At 42.4% G+C, this 14,718-nt stretch overlaps 1 protein-coding gene across 11 annotated transcripts in view; it reads left to right on the forward strand.

Moving 5' to 3' along the window:
• dennd2b (DENN domain containing 2B) overlaps nucleotides 1-14,718 on the forward strand; it is a 354,119-nt gene that overhangs the window by 215,928 nt on the left and 123,473 nt on the right. For 10 of the 11 annotated variants that reach the window (XR_011345486.1, XR_011345509.1, XM_069900472.1 and 7 more), the window contains 2 exons: nucleotides 1,125-1,270; nucleotides 13,546-13,761. Coding sequence is in view for 9 of the 11 variants with exons in the window: in XM_069900472.1 (XP_069756573.1) it covers nucleotides 1,125-1,270; nucleotides 13,546-13,761 (362 nt within the window). In the remaining 2 variants the exon portion in view is untranslated. Of the gene's footprint in view, nucleotides 1-866; nucleotides 955-1,124; nucleotides 1,271-13,545; nucleotides 13,762-14,718 lie in introns of those variants that run through there. The other variant, XM_069900536.1, reaches the window with a different exon arrangement.

Raw genomic sequence — 14,718 nt, forward strand, 5'->3', positions numbered from 1 at the left:
TTTCTAAAAGGTAGTGATTGCATCTGATTCTACTGCCTCCTCTGGTAGCAAGTTCCAGATATCAACATCTCTTAAAATATAAACATTCCCTTCAAATTCCCTTTATAATTCATGCTTCTCATCTTAAACTTGTCCCCTGTTGTTTTTGGTTGGCTGACTGCTCCCATAGTCAGGACTTGCATTTTTTTTGAGACCATTGAGATTGAAAACAACTCTGAAAGGATAAAAATTAATTTTACACTTTTGCTGAAGTCACTGATGCAACGTTAATGTTAAAATTATTTTTCTAATGCTAATAAAAATGACGATGGAAATTTAACATGTTGCTCAGCGTATTAAAATGGTTGTAATTTTGCTTAATTTCTGTTAAATGTATTTTCAACCACTTTTTTCAGCACCTCGAGAATGAATTTCTAGGTCTTTATGACCTCTTATTGTTTATGCAATCAAATACTCCTTTCAAGAGCAGAGAGTGCATCAATTTTGAGTGAGAGTCTTTCACTGAGGATTATAAAGACTTTAGAAATTGGACTTGCAAATGAATGCAAATGTTTTTGCAGTTTTTCAGTGGAAAAGTAAGGTTTTAATAGACAAATTGTCATTGTAACAATCTGTATCTTTGAGAAGCTGAATATGTGCTTTCCCATTGCCAATAGAAACATTCCACAGCTGCTCTGAGAGGGATTAATCAATTGAAACCGTGTTAAATGCATTGAAGTGTATTGTACTTTTTGTTAAAGTAGTCCCTTGTCCAAAGGAATAGTGACGAAGTGTTAACATACTGTGCTCAACTTTTTAGGGTCAGAAAGTGAGTCACCAAGTGTTTTTTTAAAATGTTCATAACCCAGTCTTTAGGCAGTAATTCAAGTGACATCACATCCTGCTCACTGAAACCAGATCTACCCAATTACATTGCACAGGATTTACTGCTTTGGTTCACTTTCTAAAGAAAAGGTTATTTTTTTTAAAAAGCGCTGGATACAACAACTAACACGTGTCCTATCAAAAGAAGAGAAAATGTTAACTACAAACAGCAGTCCGACTCAGTCTGCCAACTGAGGAAATGTTTTTAGATTCACATGACTGTTGAATCAGCCTGTTCTCTTCTTTACACTGCTCCACAGATACACCTAAAGAAAATCCTTATGAAGATGTGGAGCTGAAAGGTCGATACCCTGGCACAAAGTTGCAGCTGTCATCTGAGAATTCCCTAGACTCTTTGCACAGGATGTGGTCCCCTCAGGAAAGGAAGTACACTACACCTCCCCAGGTAATTATCTTGCTTTAATTCAGTAAAATTCTCATGCAGGAAGATTTCTCAGTCAGTTTGTTTTTATAAGGCAAGAGAAAAAAATATGTACAGAACCGGGAAAGTGCTGATCTTATGCTGTCAGCCTAACCAAGTTGATTTAGAAATGAGAGCTGCTTCTGCAACTTTTTTAAACGATAAATGAGTTTAAAAAAAATTAAACTTGAGCATGATACAAATATTAACAAAATGACCATTCAGAGTTAAGTGACGTGATTTTGATTGCTTTCTGAATTTATGCCAAAAGCGACTGTATATAGGTAATGAAATATTAGAAAACGCTCACCAAACAGACACTAAAGCTTCATTCTTTCAAAGATAATTTAGCTTTACGATGTTTAAACCCACACAAATTGAGAAATGTAGGTAATTATATTTCAGCAGTATGAATCTGGTTACATTTCAGAAAGATCTCATCCAGTTTTCTCCCATAATTGCCTATTAGCGAGCTCTCATTTATCCTGAAATGGACAGGTCAGTATTGTTCCAAGTATTATGTCAATAGGAGATTTTTCCCGTGTAAGCCAAAATTATATTCAAGTCTTTCTATACATGAGCTAACAGGTCACAGTAGTGTGTTGTGTGTATATCCTATTGTTAGCAGTGTTGTCATTTAGATGTGATATGAGAAGTACTATACAATGTTTTTGAGAAATAAGCACAAATTTTCATTTGGTATCGTTTCTGGAAGATTTTATAAATTTGGTTGGTGTTGTGTTCCCAAAATTTTTTTAACTGATTTTATTAGCATTCCAAAAGAGCATCTTAAAAGCACTAATCCTTAAAATAGGAACCATATCATCTTTCGTCTAATGGTATTAAACAGAAAATTCCAGAGTATTATTTGTACCCACATTGACGTAATAGTTACATTTCACTTTAAAAGCTTTCACAATATGGTCACTTTTGCGTCATTCTTATGTTAATGATTATCTACATGTTTGTGACAATGTACAGAGCACAATTTATGGGCAAGTTGAGCCAATAATTTACCATAAAATTGTCTGCAATTGTGTAAAAGCTATGCTCACAAGTTTTCTCTGGATTACAAAGTACAGTAATTAACTCTGCCATCGGACCAGGCCAAGCAAACCAAAATATGATTTATCATCCTCTTTCATCTCATTCAGGCTGTGCATCAAGTACTTTTATTTTGGCATCAATCCTGTTGAGCCATTGCAGCTTTCAAGAGTTTATACAGAATAATAACAGGAGTGCACAGACTAGGAAGGGGTTAGTAGTGAGATTTCTCTACCATTTTGGAGAAGTGAATAACGATATGTGTACATAGATTATCATTTGTTCTTGTAGAGGAACTGCCATAGCTGCATTAGGCAGTTCAACCTGGTTTGAATCCAGTGACAGCATGTCAGGCAAAAACTTTTAACAATCAATTATTTCATTTTGCTTAAGATTAAAATTATTATGGAGTCATGCAGGATATTATAAATAGATTACTTTTATACTTACCATAGAATAAATTTGAATGTAAAAACACATATTATGCTAAGGAAAACTATTACCATACAATGTGTCATGGTGCCATCAAGTACAGGGTGATATTTCTAACAGTCATTTCAAATTTCCTGGAGGCTTTTTATGTAAATTTAGTAGAACAGTGAATTTGCTGATTTTATCTCCAGGGAAATTTCTATGAGCTTCTCAACATAACCATTGTCACCTTCTTTGATCATTTGGATTGTTCCTGAGATTATTCCATCAAGACTTGCAGATGTTTAATTACAAAAACTTGGAGAGTGCAAAGGTCAAGATCTGACCATCTAGATTTACACCATTAGTGCAGACAAGTGAAGAATTCTAAAGTTGCATGGACAAGTTTATCATGTTTCTTTTTAAGTACTTCGACCTTAAGCTTGTTCAGAGCTGTAGGATGTTGGCCTAAGTGAACATGTCGGATGGAAATGACAAAAATCAGAACTCTCATTTAACCATATCAAAATATTTCTATTTGTTTTAAAATTTCTGCATAGATGATGCATGTTTCTAGTGCACAGAAATGTTCTCTATCCTTAAGTGCATGGAACACTAGCAATCCTAACAGAGTAAATTATCTGTTTTATTCGGCAAGAAAATTCAACTAAAAACTACCTGACTTGAATTTTACTGAGACTTCAAAATCGGAGAAAGATGGTGCAACAGAATCGTTTGGACTTGAACAATAAGGGGGCTTGTTAAACTATTTTAATTGGGATCTTTTTCAGTCTAAAATGGTAGCATTCAAACTGTGACACCTTTGCAGTTGACATATTACACCAATGTCAAATAACAACAGCCACATAAAATCATAAAAATTACATTTTTTATGTATCACATTACCAGTCTACAATGTCCTTAGATTTTGCATTTGAGGTCATTGTACAGGTCAGCACATTTGAAATCTGATGGGGTAATCTCAACCTTAGATAATGGCCTTTATGATGGACTTCAGGGTATTTTTCGGTTGTCAATTGGTGGTGAGCAGACTGCCGCAGGGGTCGGTACTGGACCCGCAACTGTTCATGATATATATAAACGATCTGGAAGAGGAGACAGAATATAGTGTTATCAAAGTTTGCTGAGTGGAATAGCAAATTGTGCAGAGGATATAGAGCGTCTGCAGAAGGATATAGATAGGTTAAGTGAGTGGGTGGACAAAGGTCTGGCAGATAGGGTTACAATGTTGGCAAATGTGAGGTTATCCACTTTTGAAGGAAAAGTGAAAGATCAAAATACTATTTAAGTGGCAAGCGATTGCAGCAGGCTGCTGTGCAGAAGGACTTGGGAGCACTTGTGTATGAATCACAAATGGTTAGTTTACAGGTGCAACAGGCTGTCAAGAAGTCAAATGGAATGTTAGGATTCATTGCTAGAGGGATGGAATTTAAGAGCAGGGAGGTTATGATGCAACTGTACTGCATCTGGTGAGACCACATCTGGAGTACTGCATGCAGTTCTGGACTCCTTACTTGAGGAAGGATGTACTAGCTTCAGTAATGATTCAGAGGAGGTTCACCAGGTTGATTCCAGAGATGACGGGGTTGGCCTATGAGGAGAGATTGAATCGTCTGGGACTGTACTCACTGGAATTTAGAAGAATGAGAGGGATCTTATTGAAATATATAAAATTATAAAAGGGATGGATAAGATAGAAGTAGGTAAGTTGTCTCCATTGGTAGGGAAGACCAGAATTAGGGGGCATAGCCTCACAATTCAAGGAACTGCTTTGCCCAGGGGCAGATGAATCTATAGAATTTGCTGCCCATTGAACTAGTGGGGGCTACCTCAGTAAATATATTTAAGACAAGGTTGGATAGATTTTTACACAGTAGGGGAATTAAGGAATATGGGGAAAAGACAGGTAGGTGGAGATGAGCCTATCATCTGATCAGCCATGATCTCATTGAATGGTGGAGCAGGATCGACGGGCCGGATGGCCTGCTCCTATTTCTTATGCTCTTATGATCACTGTCTCTCCCCTGTAAGGCTACAAGGTGTGGAAATGGAAACAAATTTTAGTGGTTTCCAAAGTAGCTGGATAATCTGGCAGATGACTGCCCAGTTGAGGGAACCCCCATCAAGACAAACTGGGCTGGAGTTTCTGCCCTGGGTAAAAGCACATACCTAGGCAGTGGTCTTAAGAAATGTTTTTTTTCTCTATCAGGATCATGCTGAGGATCATTTGTATCATGCCAAATGTAAAATTTGTTGTGATCCATACATCAGGGAAAGTTTTTAAACTTTTTAAATTGAAAAATTACATTTTTGAATAGTCTCAAACTGGCATAATCTTATCAGCACATCTGAAAATTAGTTCATCACCAAAAATAATTATATTTAATCAGTGTCCGGTCAAATAGTGACCAAAACAATTTTAAGTAATTAGAAATGACCGTGACATATCATTCTTAATAATTCATAACAAAGCCATTAGACATCTGTTTTGCCTCAGCTTCAAATATTACAGTTATGTCAGTTCTCAATAAGGCTGCAAGCGTAGTGATACATTTGAGATATTTAATAAGTTCAGAAAATGTCTACTTGATCAGTTGCTTTATAGCAGGGAACTAATGAGATTTGAGCATTGTTTGGTTCCATTTTTATCAGATGTACTCTTTGTGAACTGCATGTGAGTTTCTGCCTTTGTTCAAAAGGGGCATTCACAAGGCCACTCTGGTTAGCTGTTAGAGATCAGCATTTTATCACTTTTTCTTTTACCAAACAACCTAATTACCTCAATAACAACATTTATACTGTATTTACATGTTGTTTTGTTATAAAGGGAATAGTGGCCTTTGAAGTTCAACAGCACATTCCATATTATTGAATTGAGGTATAAAATTTATCATGAAACTCAAAGCCATTACACTTGATATTCAGTCATTCAGAGGCTTTTGTATTTCTTCTGAAAAGCTCCTTGAGGACAAGGACTATCTGCTTTGTGAGTTGTATGCTTAAAGAGGTGATAAGCAGGCAGATGGAACGCTGAAATAAAAGGGCAGCATCTTGCTAGACCTGGAATTACTCTCTGTCCAGTTACGCCTGTCTGTGCTGGATGCAGAAGACTGACCTTGTTGGCACCCTGCACCCTGGAGTTGGGCAGTGAGGTGCATTTGGTCCTGACAGTTTGTGACTGAACACAAAACCCTGAGATTTTGGATGAATATGCCTATCATACACTGTGTTGTGCCAACTAGCCATTGTAGAATGCACCATTTTCCTCAAAATGCTCTTCATCCCTGAGGCACTGAAATATGCTTTTCTCCTCAGTGCATGCATTCATACAGACACTGAAGAATGATGTCCATGCTTCCCTGAGTGTAGGATTGTGGATGCTAAAAAGAACTAACCTGAAAATACCTGCTGTAGTGTTGGCCTCAAGAACAGTTTTTACACAAACTGCAGTCTAGTATTTGAACTAATCTGCAGATTGCATTGGTTTCCAACTAATCATCCTTGAGCATTATTTTAATACCTGTTTTCCATGTGGCTTGAGTTATTGCACTGTTGAGACACAGTGCTGATCACCACAGTTGTTAGTTGGATGGTTGCTCCGTTGTCGTGAGATAGGATGTAGAAAGGGAATGTGATGGGAATATCAAAGGAAGCAAGATGAGTTTGGCTGGCAACAAGCTAGTTTTGAACGGTAGGTCATAGGCTCCAGGCATTGGGCATTTTCTAATTATGCATTGGGAGTGTGACTTCAGTCAGGTGAGAAGTTGATTGAATTTTCAAGGAACTGCCCACCATTTCCTCACTGGAAAGAACTGGGCTGAGGTTCAATGCATTTTTTTTATATAAGGTTATGGTTGGACTCTTGCAAAATGTCAGGCAGCTCAGATGTGCAAGTTTTACCTGGTCAGCATCTATCTATAGTTTTGGCCATTGTGATCCACATCTAAAATGTCCACAGTAGAACTTGTCTTTACAAGGTGGCTAGGCAGGTGGCGTGTGAGCCAATCTCTTCCCTGGTCTGGCTGAAATGAACATGTCTGCTGATTCACCATGTGAAGATCCTGCTTCTGAAGTACTGTGCATGGTATGCGGTGCCATGAATTTAGCTGGTGGATGTAAGCCTTGGATGCAATGGTGGGAAACCTCCTTCCTCCTCTGTCACTCCTCTGCCAAGGCCTTTGGTATTTAAAATCAAAGATACAAATTATATGGTAATGGTGAAGGAAAGTTGTAATTCAGAAGGGCATAGATAGAGCATCTGGATGCTAGAAACCAGAGGGCATGGCAAGATGAAGCAGAGATGGGAGGGAGGATGGCATCCTCACTGTTCTCCTTTTCATTTCTAGACATTGGATCTGTACCAACTGATCCTCTGACCATGAGCACACATTTTATAGATTATAGAATGTTACATCACTGTACAGGCCACAATGTTGTACTAACCTACGTTACCCCACTCAATAATCTAACCCCCTATATCACACCCATCACCCTCTATTATACTGGTATCTATGTGCCTATCCAAGAGTCTTTTAAATGTCTCCACCAGCCTCTACAATCATCCTGGAGGTGCCAGCTGTCCAACCTACCTAAGCCTCTCATAATCTTGTAGACCTCTATTAAGTCACCTTTCCTCCTTCTTTGCTCCAAAGAGAAAAGCCCTAGCTCTGTTAACCTTGCCTCATTAAACATGTTCTCCAACCCAGGCAGCATTCTGGTAAATCTCCTCTGCACCCTCTCCAAAGCTTCCACATCCTTCCTATAATGAGGTGACCAGAACAAAATCTCTGGTGAGACCACACTATTCTAAATGTGGTCTCACCAGAGATTTATAGACATTACCTCATGGCTCTTTAACTCAATCCCCTGACTAATGAAGGCCAGCACGCCATAAGCCTTATTAACTATCCTATCAACCTGTGTGGCAACCTTGAGATATCTATAGATTTGGGATCCAAGGTTCCTCCAAGTCAGAACTGTCATTATTAATAGTTACCCATATTCTTCCACACTGTTATGAATCTTGCCATAAACCACATATTCCATTTTCAAGTTTGACCTTCCAAAATGCATTACTTCATACCTGAATGCAAATAAGTGACTGGACAAGGAAAGCACCTTCATCCTGCCATCTCAGTAGAGTAGTTTGCAATTGCAAATAAATTTGTCCTGAAGCCATAGGTGTGTGATTTTTCACCTCTTCTCTCTACAAGGGATGGGAGAAGTTGCTTGACCCACTGAGTTCTTCCAAGAGTTTGTTACTTTTTGCACAAGATTCCATCATCTGCATTCTCTTGTGTGTCTGCAGTAGTGAGTCTGCTGTGTGAGTATTCTTTTGGAGAAATATTAAGTATGACAATGCATTGGTTGCCAGATTGCTTTTTTTTTTGCTGACTCCATTGATGAAGTTGTGAAGTGGATCAAGTGCCTGAGCACTAATCCCACTGGCTGCCCCTTCCACATGGGTAGGGTAGTATGTAACCTGAAGAACCTCTCCTTCATACAATATTGGTGTCTGTAGATACTGAAGGGTAGACGGCGGCGGCCCCGATACGGGCAGGAGCAAGGGGGAGACGGCGGCCCCGGCCTCGGTCGAGTGGGGCAGGCGAAGGCCCCGATCCGGGCAGAGAGTGGGAGGCGGCGGCCCCAATCCAGGCACAGGGTGAACTGCGGCGGCCTCGGCCCCGGTCCGGGCAGTATGGACCGACCTAGGAGGGGAGGCAGGCCCCTCCAGCCCGGGTAAGAAACCTGCATAGGAGAAGGCCACTCCGATATAAAACCTACGACCCAAGGACCTCGCTGCCACGTCCCAGCTTGCTCGGCCACGGCACACGAACCATGGGTGTAAAGGGTGGGGCCAGTACTGCGCGCACTGCACTCCACCTAAAAGCTCCTTTGCGCAGGCCCGAGGACAGGTTCACGTCCTCCCCCTCCACGTCCTCCCCCTCAAAAGATGCTCACAAACTTAAGCTAGCATGCTGGAACATCAGAACCATGCTAGACAAGGCTGACAGCCACCGACCTGAACGTCGGTCTGCCCTCATTGCACATGAACTCCTCAGACCTGACATCGACATAGCCGCTCTCAGTGAAGTCCGCCTGGCAGATGTAGGCAGCCTCCAAGAACGCGGCGCGGGCTACACACTCTACTGGTCTGGCAAGCCTTCGGATGAACGACGCCTATCTGGTGTAGGCTTCATGGTCAAGAGCTTCATTGCCTCCAAACTCGAAAACCTTCCGACAGGCCTCTCGGACCGAATCATGTCCATGCGACTCCCACTTCAAAACAAGCGTCACATCACCCTCATCAGTGTCTATGCTCCAACCCTCCAGGCGGAACCAGCAGAAAAGAACAAGTTCTACACCGACCTGTGCAACCTCATCCAACGTACCCCTACAGCCGACAAGGTTGTCATCCTGGGCGACTTCAACGCTCGTGTCGGCAAAGACTCAGAAACCTGGCCAGGATTCCTGGGCAAGCATGGCGTCGGCAAGTGCAACGACAATGGGCGCCTCCTGTTGGAGCTCTGCGCAGAACAGCGACTTGTCATTACAAACACCCTTTTTCAGCAGAGGGACAGCCTTAAGACCACCTGGATGCATCCCCGATCCAAACACTGGCACCTCCTGGACTACATCCTGGTGCGAGAAAGTGACAAACAAGATGTGCTCCACACCAGGGTCATGCCTAGCGCGGAATGCCACACTGACCACCGGCTGGTTCGCTGCAAGCTCAACCTTCACTTCAAGCCAAAGCCCAGGAACAATAAAGCCCCCAGAAAGAGGTTCAATGTTGGAAAACTGCAGTCAGACGAAGCGAGAGGAAACTTCCAGGCAAACCTCAAAGCAAAGCTCGACGTTGCAACCCGCCTCACGGACCCGTCCCCTGAAACCCTCTGGGATCAGTTGAAGACTACCATACTGCAATCCACTGAAGAGGTACTGGGCTTCTCCTCCAGGAAAAACAAGGACTGGTTTGACGAAAACAGCCAGGAAATCCAGGAGCTGCTGGCAAAGAAGCGAGCTGCCCACCAGGCTCACCTTACAAAGCCGTCCTGTCCAGAGAAGAAACAAGCCTTCCGTCGCGCATGCAGCCATCTTCAGCGCAAACTCCGGGAGATCCAAAATGAGTGGTGGACTAGCCTCGCCAAACGAACACAGCTCAGCGCGGACATTGGCGACTTCAGGGGTTTCTACGAGGCTCTAAAGGCTGTGTACGGCCCCTCACCCCAAGTCCAAAGCCCGCTGCGCAGCTCAGACGGCAAAGTCCTCCTCAGCGACAAGATCTCCATCCTCAACCGATGGTCAGAACACTTCCAATCTCTTTTCAGTGCCAACCGCTCAGTCCAAGATTCCGCCCTGCTCCAGCTCCCTCAACAGCCCCTAAGGCTAGAGCTGGATGAGGTTCCCACCCTGGATGAGACATATAAGGCAATCGAACAACTGAAAAGTGGCAAAGCAGCAGGTATGGATGGAATCCCCCCAGAAGTCTGGAAGGCTGGCGGCAAAACTCTGCATGCCAAACTGCATGAGTTTTTCAAGCTTTGTTGGGACCAAGGTAAACTGCCTCAGGATCTTCGTGATGCCACCATCATCACCCTGTACAAAAACAAAGGCGAGAAATCAGACTGCTCAAACTACAGGGGAATCACGTTGCTCTCCATTGCAGGCAAAATCTTCGCTAGGATTCTACTAAATAGAATAATACCTAGTGTCGCCGAGAATATTCTCCCAGAATCACAGTGCGGCTTTCGCGCAAACAGAGGAACCACTGACATGGTCTTTGCCCTCAGACAGCTCCAAGAAAAGTGCAGAGAACAAAACAAAGGACTCTACACCACCTTTGTTGACCTCACCAAAGCCTTCGACACCGTGAGCAGGAAAGGGCTTTGGCAAATACTAGAGCGCATCGGATGTCCCCCAAAGTTCCTCAACATGATTATCCAACTGCACGAAAACCAACAAGGTCGGGTCAGATACAGCAATGAGCTCTCTGAACCCTTCTCCATTAACAATGGCGTGAAGCAAGGCTGTGTTCTGGCACCAACCCTCTTTTCAATCTTCTTCAGCATGATGCTGAACCAAGCCATGAAAGACCCCAACAATGAAGACGCTGTTTACATCCGGTACCGCACGGATGGCAGTCTCTTCAATCTGAGGCGCCTGCAAGCTCACACCAAGACACAAGAGAAACTTGTCCGTGAACTACTCTTTGCAGATGATGCCGCTTTAGTTGCCCATTCAGAGCCAGCTCTTCAGCGCTTGACGTCCTGCTTTGCGGAAACTGCCAAAATGTTTGGCCTGGAAGTCAGCCTGAAGAAAACTGAGGTCCTCCATCAGCCAGCTCCCCACCATGACTACCAGCCCCCTCACATCTCCATCGGGCACACAAAACTCAAAACGGTCAACCAGTTTACCTATCTCGGCTGCACCATTTCATCAGATGCAAGGATCGACAATGAGATAGACAACAGACTCGCCAAGGCAAATAGCGCCTTTGGAAGACTACACAAAAGAGTCTGGAAAAACAACCAACTGAAAAACCTCACAAAGATAAGCGTATACAGAGCCGTTGTCATACCCACACTCCTGTTCGGCTCCGAATCATGGGTCCTCTACCGGCACCACCTACGGCTCCTAGAACGCTTCCACCAGCGTTGTCTCCGCTCCATCCTCAACATCCATTGGAGCGCTTACACCCCTAACGTCGAAGTACTCGAGATGGCAGAGGTCGACAGCATCGAGTCCACGCTGCTGAAGATCCAGCTGCGCTGGATGGGTCACGTCTCCAGAATGGAGGACCATCGCCTTCCCAAGATCGTATTATATGGCGAGCTCTCCACTGGCCACCGTGACAGAGGTGCACCAAAGAAAAGGTACAAGGACTGCCTAAAGAAATCTCTTGGTGCCTGCCACATTGACCACCGCCAGTGGGCGGATAACGCCTCAAACCGTGCATCTTGGCGCCTCACAGTTTGGCGGGCAGCAACCTCCTTTGAAGAAGACCGCAGAGCCCACCTCACTGACAAAAGGCAAAGGAGGAAAAACCCAACACCCAACCCCGACCAACCAATTTTCCCTTGCAACCGCTGCAATCGTGTCTGCCTGTCCCGCATCGGACTTGTCAGCCACAAACGAGCCTGCAGCTGACGTGGACTTTTTACCCCCTCCATAAATCTTCGTCCGCGAAGCCAAGCCAAAGAAAGAAAAGAAGAAGATACTGACAGTTCTGACTTGCAGCAAAATCAGCTTCCAGACCTTTCTCAGGAATAGAATCCTTATGGAACTCAGGGATTACTTGTATATGAAAATCACTCCTGAAGTGCCAGGTCATATCATCTGGCACTCGTGCATGGCACTCTTAAACAGTACGTTTTTAATTTGATCATTCATTTTAGCCCCTATGTGTAGTAGGAAGAGTTCAACAATAAGTGCTGATTTGTGACATTACTGTTACCTATTGAATTATAATGTGTTGGAAGAGTTCACCTTGCACCCTTTAAGTAGATGTTGCATTTTTAACTGTATAAATATTTATGTAATTGTAAAAAGGGACAGACATTACCATATTGGTACTTCCATTACATCGCTCCTGCTGTTACTTACGGTTTAGATTCTGCTGAACTCTTACCATTGTTAATTCTGTGACAGTGAATAGGCCAAATCTTAAACACTCAATCACTCCTTACAAATTATGCACCGAACAACCGTGTGGCTGCTAGGTAGGCGGAGTAATTTGCAAGTTACTGAGGAAGCCATTCTTTATGACAGGGACGAAGAAGGAGGTTTTTTTTAAGCTTATTCTGCAAGGGGTTACTTCATAACTTTCTCTGTGGACAATAACTTTCCTGTGGAAACAAGGCCAAGATGGAAAAAGCATAATGAAAAAAAATTATTATAAAAGACAAAATGAAAAACAAAATCATAAATCACAAAGAGAAATTTTGTAGTAGACCAATACATTCACTGCTCTTACCGTATTGGTACTTCCATTACATCGCTTCATATTCTTCGGCAAAATCCATGCATATGCTTTGCATATGCCAAGTAAATTGGATGTACTGCAAATGGAGACTATTATTACAACTAAAAATGTGGAAAATGATCCTTGGCATAGAGAACCTACCAGCAGATTACAGATAGCATCCTGCACATCTGGAGCTCAGTGTTTCATTTCCATACAGGGGAATAATGTGGGGAATGGCCGCTATTAAGTGACAATGGGTCAGTGATGAATTATACTTCTCCAGTGTTTTTGTTTTACACAGCAACTACCAAGTAAATAAAATTAGATGGTAAAGGAGTCACAAAACCCTTGTTTTTCACTGTGTGTGGACGTCCATTATTGGTAGCAAAGAACTTTGTACATGATAGTAATGTAAGAATATACAAGACAGGGAGGAATAATTCATGGGCTGACACTATTTATACAGAGTTAAAGAGTCTGAATGTTGAATTAGACTTTCTTCTCAGTAGTTTTAGTTTTCAGCCCATTTCCCTACTTTTGTTTTCTCAATGCAAATAAATATAATTTTCTAGTTTTGAGTTACAATGATCACATTTTAAATTTGCAGTTAATTAGTTTAGAAATACAAATAGTTGCATTGTTGGTCATTGATTTGTAGCTTGAAACAAAAAGTACTGAATGTTTGAGAGACAACTGGCTCAAGAGCTAGTGCTGAACAAAGCAAATCATGAAACGATGAATACATTGTTATACTCTATTTGCACTGCAGTACTTTTAACTTTTTAACTTAACCTGGTCAATGACTTATCTTCCAAAGCTTCCTCCGAAACCCAGCAGTCTGTCATTGCGTCTGAGTAGTACCATAGACAGGAGGACCCTTAGACTACCACGACTGTCCAAAAGACACAGCCATGATGATGTGTTGCTTCTGTCCCACCTTAGTGTGCCCTCTTCCCCCACCAGCCTCAACGATGACAGCATGAGCACCACCAGTGAGCTGCTGTCTACACGGCGATCTCGAAGGATCCCAAAGGTAAGATGTGTCTACTTTTTATTTTGGTAATGTATAAAAATTCTTATTGCTGATTATTGGAATGCAAATAACAAATTGGATTAGAATGTAGTTGCCATGCTTAGCAGATGACATAAATTGGTGGTAGAGTGGACAGTAATCTGAGCTGGAATAGAAATTAGATGGACTAGAAAAGTAGATGGCAGATGGATTTTACCTCAGACATGGGCAAAACGGGGCATATAGTAAATGGCAGGAATGATGAGAGGGTTGTAGAACAGATATCTTGGGGTAGGAACATAGAGGTAGACTGGATGGTGAATAAAGCATTGGAAATGCTTGTTTTCACTAGCCAGGGCATTGAGTACATCATGTTACTGTACAAAATGTAGATGAGACCACATTTGGAGTGTTGTGTGTGCAGTTCTGGTTGCCCAGCGATGAGAGGGATGCAGAAAACATTCATGAGTGTGTCACGGGGACTAAAGGGCTTGAATAATAAGAGGGTAGATAGGCTGGGATTTTTCTCCCTGCAATGTAGGTGGTTGAAGAGCGACCTTGTAGAAGTAGAGAAAATCACAGGGGGCACAGACAAGGTGAATGGTGACAGCCTCTTTCCCAGGGTATGGGAGTCCAAAACAAGATGGCATTAGTTTGTGAGAGGGGAACAAAGTTTAAAGGGGACCCGAAGGGCATTTATTTTGCATGGAGGTCGATAGGCAAATAGAACGAGCTGCCATTTTAATAGACGTTTAGACAGGAACATAGATGGGAAAGCTTGAGAAGGATATGGGATAAATGCAGGCAAGTGGGACAAGCTTAATTAGGCAACTTAGTTGGAATGAATGATTTGGACCAATGTGATTATTTCCATGCTGTATAACTTTAATTCGTTCAAATTTATTACCATCTGATCGAACAAGTACAACTGGTCAAAACAGCATTCTTCAGTCCCTAGTGCAAGAACATGCAAACGCA

Source organism: Narcine bancroftii, chromosome 1, assembly GCF_036971445.1.
Source record: "Narcine bancroftii isolate sNarBan1 chromosome 1, sNarBan1.hap1, whole genome shotgun sequence".
Classification (NCBI taxonomy): Eukaryota; Metazoa; Chordata; class Chondrichthyes; order Torpediniformes; family Narcinidae; genus Narcine; species Narcine bancroftii.